The following is a 9,255-nucleotide window of genomic DNA, read 5'->3' as shown; positions in this document are numbered from 1 at the left end:
TTAAAAATAAATTTATTTATTTACTTTTGGCTGCATTGGGTCTTCGTTGCTGCACCTGGGCTTTTCTTTAGTTTCAGTGAGTGGGGGCTACTCTTTGTTGCAGTGCATGGGCTTCTCATTGCGGTGGCTTCTCGTGTTGTGGAGCATGGGCTCTAGGCATGCGGGCTTCAGTAGTTGTGGCACACAGCCTCAGTAGTTGTGGTGTATGGGCTTAGTTGCTCCGCGGCATGTGGGAATCTTCCAGGACTAGGGCTCGAACCCATGTCTCCTGCATTGGCAGGCGGATTCTTCACCACTGTGGCACCAGGGAAGCCCTGAGAGTTATGTTTTATTTGGTGGGAATTTCTAGGACTTCAAGCCTGGGAGGCAGAATCTCAAGTAACCCTGAGAGTACCGCTCTGAGGAGGCCAGGGAGGGGAGCTAGGATACACAGGAGTTTTGTAACAAAGGGCAGGTAGTCGGAAACATCAAAAGATTACTGTTAATTAAAGAAAACCAGATATGTCAAGTTAAGGAATTTCGGCTTTTCTATGTATGAGAAGATGCAGGAGTATGGGCTCACTGAAATCATTCCTTTGATATGCACCTCAGCTATCTGGGGCCAGTATCCTGTGTTTTCACATCCTGAGTTTCCTCAGGGCTCACGGACTCACGTTGAAGGGCTGCAGTCACTGATGACTGTGACATCCTTTGTTTACTGGTATGGTAGGCAATATTCTAATTGTCTACCATACACTATCTTGCAGTGTATTAGGCAACCAAGTAATACATTATTGTAAGCGCGTGCACGTGTGTGTATGTGACCTCTCCCACCCTACTAAAATTTTCTTCAAGAAGGAATGTATCTAAAATGCTCTATACCACATATGGCCTGGTAGAGTCCTGTCAGTGTTCAAGCTCTGTTTATTGACAAAACATTTTCCTTCTGACACAAACCACAACTGTTTATTCTTTTTAAACAAATGCCAAGGTTTAAAAACATAATTTTATTTGTATTGTTTTCTGCCAGCAGAAAATACTGTGAATTTCTTGCAATGGCCAAGAGGAGGGACTCTGAATCCCACTCATCTCTTTTCCTATGAAGAGCCAAAATTTAGGATACAGGGAGAAAATGGTTTTAGCGGGGAGGCTCCAAGTGTATCTCCTTGGATGAGTCCTCAAGAAGAAAAAAAGGATACCGGTATGGTGGAAGACTTCCTGGAATTTAATTGGGAGCACAGAGGGATGAATAGAGGCTCAGAGGGAATCCTACTGTAGGCTGCACCAAGGTTTCAGGGCCTGAAAGTGGGATTTGTGCTTCCTCATTTAGCTTGAGCCCTTTGAGAGTATTCCAGTAGCAACCCTTGTTCCTCAAATTTGATGATCCTTAAATCTTCTAACTGTCCTAGGCAGTGTCAAAGCTTGAGAGAAAATTAAGTATTTGTCCAGGTTACCACTGTCCCTATCATGTAGATCATGTATTCTAATACCCACAGAGGAGAAAAACCAAAGAGAAATGAAGTGACTGCCTAAGGTCTGTCTCTGTGCATGCTGTTCCTGATAGCATCAGGATGGAGATTCCAAATCTCTTACTCTGGTCTTCTGTCCGGGGTACCATGCTGCTTTTCTCCTACTGAGGTCAGGAGTTTGTACGGCCAGAGAGCAGGAGCTGGATATTGGAGGCCATACAGCCTCCTGCAAGAGGAGGTGGGAGTTAGGCTCTTCTGTGAAGCCGCTGCTGTCAGAGCATGCGCTGTGGTGGTGGTAAAAGCCTGCAGTGGAAATTTAAAAGAAACACATCATGCATTTTTAAAAAACTGAAGTATAGTTGATGTACAATGTTGTGTTAGTTTCAGGTGTACAGCAAAGTGATTCAGTTATACATACAAATATTCTTTTTCATTATAGGTTATTACAAGATATTGAATACAATTCCCTGTGCCATACAATAAGACCTTGTTGTTTATCTGTTTTATATATAGTTGTGTGTATCTGTTAATCCCAAACTCCTAATTTATCTTTCCCCCTCTCCCACTATCCCCTTTGGTAACCATAAGTTCGCTTTCTATGTCTGTGAGTTTGTTTCTATTTTGTAAATAAGTTCATTTGTATCATTTTTTAGATTCCACATATAAGTGATATCATATGATATTTGTCTTTCTCTGTCTGACTTACTTCACTTAGTATGATAATCTCTAGGTCCATCCATGTTGCTGCAGATTGCATTATTTCATTCTTTTTTATGGCTGAGTAATATTTCATTATGTATATATACCATATCTTCTTTATCTATTCATCTGTCTGTGGACATTTAGGTTGCTTCCATGTCTTGGCTATCGTAAATAGTGCTGCTATGAACATTGGTGTGCACGTATCTTTTTGAATTAGAGTGTTCTCTGTATATATGCCCAGGAGTGGGATTGCTGGAGTATATGGTAACATTATTTTTAGTTTTTAAAAGGCAATCCCACTACTGGGCATATACCCTGAGAAAACCATAATTCAAAAAGAGTCATGTACCAAAATGTTCATAGCAGCCCTATTCACAATAGCCCGGAGATGGAAACAACCTAAGTGTCCATCATCGGATGAATGGATAAAGAAGATGTGGCACATATATACAATGGAATATTACTCAGCCATAAAAAGAAATGAAATTGAGCTATTTGTAATGAGGTGGATGGACCTAGAGTCTGTCATACAGAGTGAAGTAAGTCAGAAAGAGAAAGACAAATACTGTATGCTGACACATATATATGGAATTTAAGGAGAAAAAATGTCATGAAGAACATAGGGGTAAGACAGGAATAAAGACACAGACCTACTAGAGAATGGACTTGAGGATATGGGGAGGGGGAAGGGTAAGCTGTGACAAAGCGAGAGAGCGGCATGGACATATATACACTACCAAACGTAAGGTAGATAGCTAGTGGGAAGCAGCCGCATAGCACAGGGAGATCAGCTCGGTGCTTTGTGACCGCCTGGAGGGGTGGGATAGGGAGGGTGGGAGGGAGACGCAAAAGGGAGGGGATATGGGAACATATGTATATGTATAACTGATTAAATTTGTTATAAAGCAGAAAAAAAAAGAACCTCCATACTGTTCTCCATAGTGCCCACACCAATTTACATTCCCACTAACAGTGTAGGAGGGTTCCCTTTTCTCCACACCCTCTCCAGCATTTATGGTTTGTGGGTTTTTTAATGATGGTCATTCCGACTAGTGTGAGGTGATACCTCATTGTAGTTTTGATTTGCATTTCTCTCATAATTCGTGATGTTGAGCATCTTTTCATGCACCTGTTGGCCACCTGTATGTCTTCTTTGGAGAAATGTCTATTTAAGTCTTCAGCTCATTTTTTGATTGGGTTGTTTGTCACATCATGCATCTTTGAGACAACTTTGTGTACTGGATTGGTAGAAACTTTTATACCCTACCTGGGGAAATGTTTCTCACTACTATAAGTAATATTTAAAGTTATTAGCAGCAGCAGCAATGGCATCAAAGAGTCATATGACTTAGGCTTTCTGCTCTTCTCACCATGAAATGAGATTCCTGAAAAAGTTCACTTCTTAATGTTTAGACTTATAAAAGTATACCTATGCTTTTATTCTTATTCTTTTGTATAGACTGCTGAGCACCGCTGGAGAAAATGACAAAACTATTCCCAATCCATGTTCTGCACCTTGAGCTGAGCCCTAACGCTATTCACCAATTCGACTATTAATACATATTTCTATTAATAAATATTATTCTTGTCCTTTCTCCATAGTGGTGATCTCAAATCTTTATGATCCTCCTCAAATTTCCTGCCTCATGCTTTTAATGATGACCCAACAGGAAAAAGAGAGAAACCAGTAAGCATATATTTCTTGACCTCCTCTCCAGACAACCAATGTAACTGTATTCACACCTGTCCTTTTTCCTTTCCTCTAAACTTAAAGATCTGTACCTCAGTTCCTGGCTAAACCCTCCAAAAGTGCTTTGGATCTCAACTCATTCCAGCTCTCTGTTGACTTCACATCCTCATTTCCCTTCCCTCCTGAACCATGGCCTTCTCCACCCTATTGATTCTTTTCCTTCAGCAAATATACATGCTTAAAACTTCCAAATCCTAGAAAACAAAACAAAACACTCCTTAGAGTCTCTTGACCCCTTTACCTACTTTGTTTGCATAATTTCCTATTCATTTTCACATTAATATTGTAAAGCCCTGTCACACAAATAAAAATACTGTTACCAAGTTTCCTAATCATTTTCTAGTGGAAAATCCAAAGGTATAGTTGCATTGTCTTTCCTAATGGATATTTTGTGACATATGGTACTGAACACTACACCTTCCTTCTTGAAGCAGTATTTTGCCTTTTTAAACTTATACTATAAAATATTTGCCTTCCAACTTGTTGCTTCTACTGTATTTTGTTCTTAATAAAAGGGTATTAATATTCACTTAGTTACCTAAGATGAAACCTGCAAATTTCTCTGTGTTCCTTTGTTTTTCTCATCCCTTCCCTCTCCCACAAACACAAATATGGTTGGTCTTAGGCTTAGCCATTGTACATATTAAATATCTCAAAATCTCACTCTTCTTCCTCTCAATTCCCAGCACTCTTGTCTTATTTCTGGTCATTACATTTCTCCTCAATCTTTTGTGGTAGACTCTGAGATGATTTTCCTTACTCCACTGGCTCCCTATTTAATCCATCTCCCATACCTCTGCTAGAATGATCTTTCTAAAAGATAAATCTAATCATGTCACTTCCTTCATAAATTTTTAAGTAGTTTCCTATCTTCCTAGACTAAATCAAAACACTGAAAATAACACAGAAGACTTTGTTTCATAAACTGATTTCTATTTATCTTTCCTATTCTTAATTTTGATCTTCTCCCACATATTCCCTTTCGACCACAAGGCAGAAGGTGTAGCTTCTGAAGACACAGTATTATGACATTCCATTCCTCTTTGCCCTTGAACATGTTTTCTCTCTGCCTAGGATATCAACGTCTTGTTTCTTCTTCTACCTCCCCCCTATAACTTTCCCCTGTTCAACCTTTACTCGTCTGTCCAGATTCACCTGGACATGTCATCCTCTGGGAAGTTCATTTTTCTATGTCCCTATGGCATTTGATGAAATTAAATCAAAGTAACTGTGGATTTTCCTATCATGCCTTTCACTAAACTATGAGCTCCAAGTGGCCTGTGAGTGTTCCTGCTTAACCTGCATAACACTCATCTTGCCAGTGAGTTTATAAGAAGGCAGGCAAAATTCAGTGTTGACAAAGGTAGTGAGGTTATTGGTGCTTAACTCAAAGGGTTAGGGCACAAGTTAATGAAGGTCAGATTCAAGTAAAGGTAGTGAGGCTTGCTCTGATCCACAGCTACAGTCTGAGCTCCTGCACACTCTGGGCAGTGTGCACTGATGAAAAGAGCACTGGTTTGGAGTCAGGAGACCTAAGTTCTAGTTCTGATTCTGATATTAACTAACTAATTACAAATCTTGCTAAGTAATTTTCCTGCTCTGAGCCTTATCAAGCATAAAACGGTTTTTGCTATGTGATTATAAGGTTTATGTGAGATAATATCTCCAAAAAGGTTATATAATCACTAAAGGCCATTCACATGAAGGGCTAGGTGAGGTAGTGTGGATGGAGCCAGGGCCTCTGCTCTGTACATCTCCAGGAGCAATGCTTACACTACAGTCTATGTGAATGTTGACACATGAAGCCATGTGGCGTGACTGCCTTGGATACAGCCTTGGTAATCCATTGGAATATTTGAAATGTGTAACTCAGAAAGTGAACATTATGTTATGCATATAGAAATTACTCTTCTGCCTTCCACAGTTCCAAAGAAGAATGAGGCAGTACAGATAAAGGGAAAGCAAAGGAAGAGAAACGAAGATGCAAAGTGTAACGGCAAATACAAATTCAAAATAAGAAGTTAAATTTCCTTGTTGAGAAATAGGCTTTGCCTCCACCCCCCTTTTCTTAAAGCATGGTTTTTTTTTTGTTGTTGTTGTTGTTGTTGTTGTTGTTGTTTTTTTTTTTTGCAGTACGCGGGCCTCCACTGCCGTGGCCTCCCCCGCCGCGGAGCACAGGTTCCAGACGCACAGGCTCAGCGGCCATGGCCCACGGGCCCAGCTGCCCCGCAGCATGTGGGATCCTCCCAGACTGGGGCAATAACCCGTGTCCCCTGCATCGGCAGGCGGACTCCCAACCACTGCGCCACCAGGGAAGCCCAAAGCATGGTTCTTTTGTGTGGGGGGAGGGGTGATGAGAACTCTTAAGATTTACTTTCTTAGCAACTTTCAAATTTGCAATACAATATTATTGACTACTGTATGCAGGCTGTATACTATATCCCCATAGCTTATTTACTTTATAACTGAAAGTTTGTACCTCTTGATCCCCATAACCCATTTCACTTACCCTCCAACACTTTACCCCTCTGGCAACCCCCATCTGTTCTCTGTATAATGAGTTTTGTTTTGTTTGTTTGCTTTGTTTCTACATTCCACATAGAAGTGCAATCATATGGTATTTGTCTTCTCTGTCAGACTGATTTCCTTTAGCAGAATACTCTTTTTTTAACGTTTTTATTGGAGTGTAATTGCTTTACAATGGTGTGTTAGTTTCTGCTCTATAACAAAGTGACATATACATATATCCCCATATCTCTTCCCTCTTGCGTCTCCCTCCTTCCCACTCTCCCTATCCCACCCTTCTAGCTGGTCACAAAGCCCCGGGCTGATCTCCCTGTGCTATGTGACTTCTTCCCACTAGCTATCTATTTTACATTTGGTAGTGTATATATGTCAATACCACTCTCTCACTTTGTCCCAGCTTACCCTTCCCCCTTCCCTTGTCCTCAAGTCCATTCTCTAGTAGGTCTGCGTCTTTATACTCTTGAGGTCCATGTATGTTGTTGAAAATGGTAAGATTTCTTTTTTTTAATGGCTGAGTAGTATTCCACTGTATACATATACCACCTCTTCTTTATCCTTTTATCCATTGATGGACACACGTTGTTTCCATATCTTGGCTATTGTAAATAGTGCTGCAATGAACACAAGGGTGCATGTATCTTTTCAAATTAGTGTTTTCATTTTATTTGGATAAACACTCAGCAAAGCATTTACTGGTAGTTCTAATTTTAATTTTTTGAAGAACTGCCATACTGTGTTCCATAGCAGCTGCACCAATTTACACTCCCATCAGCCATTCATGAGGGTTCTCTTTTTTCCACATCCTTGCCAACACTTGATATTTGTTGTCTTTTTTACCATTTTGACAGGTGTGAGTGAGATCACATTGTGGTTTTGACTTGCATTAGTGATGTTGAGCATCTTTTCATGTGCCTATTGACCTGATCTGTATGTCTTCCTTGGAAAAATGTCTATTCAGATCCTGCCTATTTTTTAAATAGATTGTTTGTTTTTCTTATTAATTGAGTTATATGAGATCTTACATACTTCGGATGTTAACCGCTTATTGGGTATATGATTTGAAAATATCTTCTCCCATTCAGTTGGTTGCCTTTTTATTTTGTTGATGGTTTCCTTCACTGTGCAGAAGCTTTTCAGTTTGATATAGTCCTATGTGTTTACTTTTGCTTTGTTTCCATTGTTTCTGGAGTCAGAACCAAAAAAAAATATTGCTAAGATCAATGTTAAGAAGCCTACTGCCTATGCTTTTTTTTCCTAGGATTTTTATGATTTCTGGTTTTACATTCAAGTCTTTAATCCGTTTTGAGTTAATTTTTATGTATGGTGTAAGATAGTGGTCCAGTTTCATACTTTTGCATGTGGTTGTCTAGTTTTCTCAACATAATTTATTGAAGAGACTCTTCTTTCTTTACTGTTTCTTCTTGCCTCCTTTGTTATAAATTGGTTAACCATATATGGGTGGGTTTATTTCTGGGCTCTGTTATCTGTTGCATCAATCTATGTGTCTGTTTTTATGCCAATGCCATATTGTTTTTATTACTATAGTTTTGTAGTATAGTTTGAAATCGGGGAGTGTGATGCCTCCAGCTTTGTTTTTCTTTCTCAAGATTGCTTTGGCTGTTCAGGATCTTTTGTGATTCCATATAAATTTTATGATTGTGTATTTGATTTATGTGAAAAATACCCTTGGTATTTTGAAAGAGATTGTACTGAATCTGTATATTGCTTTGGGTAGTAAGGAAGTTTTAATAATATTAATTCTTCTACTCCATGAGCACAAAATATCTTTCCATTTATTTGTGTCTTCTTCAATTCTTTCATTAATGTCTTATAGTTTTCAATGTAGAGGTCTTTAATCTCCTAGGTTAAATTTATTCTAGGTATTTTAATTTACTTTATGATGCAATTATAAATGGGGTTGTTTTCTTAATTTCTCTTTCTGATAGCTCATTGTTAGTGTTTAAAAATGCAACAGATTTTTGTATATCAATTTTTTATCCTGCACCTTTACTGAATTTGTTTATTAGTTCTCACAGTTTTTTGGAGGAGGCTTTAGGGGTTTCCATATATAAAATCATGTCATCTGCAAATAGTGACAATTTTACTTCTTTCTTTCCAATTTGGATGCCTTTTATTTCTTTTTCTTGACTAATTGCTCTGGCTAGGACTTCCAGTACAATGTTGAATAAAAGTGGTGAGTGTGGTCACCCTTTCCTTGCTCCTCATCTTAAAGGAAAAGCTTTCAGCTTTTCCCCATTGAGTATGATGCTGGCTGTGGGCTTGTCATATATGGCCTTTATTATGCTGAGTCATGTTCCCTCTATGCCCACTTTGTTGAGAGGTTTGATATATTTAAGTTGATAGCAAGTTAAGTTTGAATGCATTCTAAAACTCTATATTTTAATGCCCCCATCCAAATTTTGTGGTTTTTATTTTTATTTATTTTTGTTTTTTAATGAAGTATAGTGGATTTGCAATGTTGTACAAATCTCTGCTGTACAGCAAAGTGACTCAGTTTTAAACATTATACGTTCTTTTAAAATATTATTTTCCATTATGGTTTGTCCCAGGAGATTGGATATAGTTCCCTCTGCTATATAGTAGGACCTTGTTGTTTCACATTTTGTGTTTTTGATGTCACATTTTACATCTTTTTATTTTGTGTACCTCTTACCTAATTATTTTAGTTCTAGTTATTTTTACTGCTTTTGTATTTTAACCTTCATGCTGGATTTATACGTTATTAATCCACTACCTTTAATATATATTTACCTTTACCAGTGAGATTTTCACTTTCATATGTTCTCTTGTTAACAATTAGTGCCCCCT

General features: G+C 38.5%; 1 protein-coding gene across 1 annotated transcript in view; it reads right to left on the bottom strand.

Moving 5' to 3' along the window:
* Positions 1 to 1,545: 1,545 nt before the first annotated feature.
* TESPA1 (thymocyte expressed, positive selection associated 1) overlaps positions 1,546 to 9,255 on the bottom strand; it is a 32,594-nt gene continuing 24,884 nt past the window's right edge. Inside the window, exon 10 of the mRNA XM_060113619.1 lies at positions 1,546 to 1,751. Within this exon, the coding sequence (XP_059969602.1) occupies positions 1,546 to 1,751 (206 nt within the window). The remainder of the gene's footprint in view (positions 1,752 to 9,255) is intronic.

The sequence above is a fragment of the Mesoplodon densirostris genome, chromosome 11 (assembly GCF_025265405.1).
Source record: "Mesoplodon densirostris isolate mMesDen1 chromosome 11, mMesDen1 primary haplotype, whole genome shotgun sequence".
In the NCBI taxonomy this organism is placed as follows: domain Eukaryota; kingdom Metazoa; phylum Chordata; class Mammalia; order Artiodactyla; family Ziphiidae; genus Mesoplodon; species Mesoplodon densirostris.
Note: the sequence above shows the minus strand (reverse complement) of the source record. Positions and strands in the feature narration are given on the sequence as shown.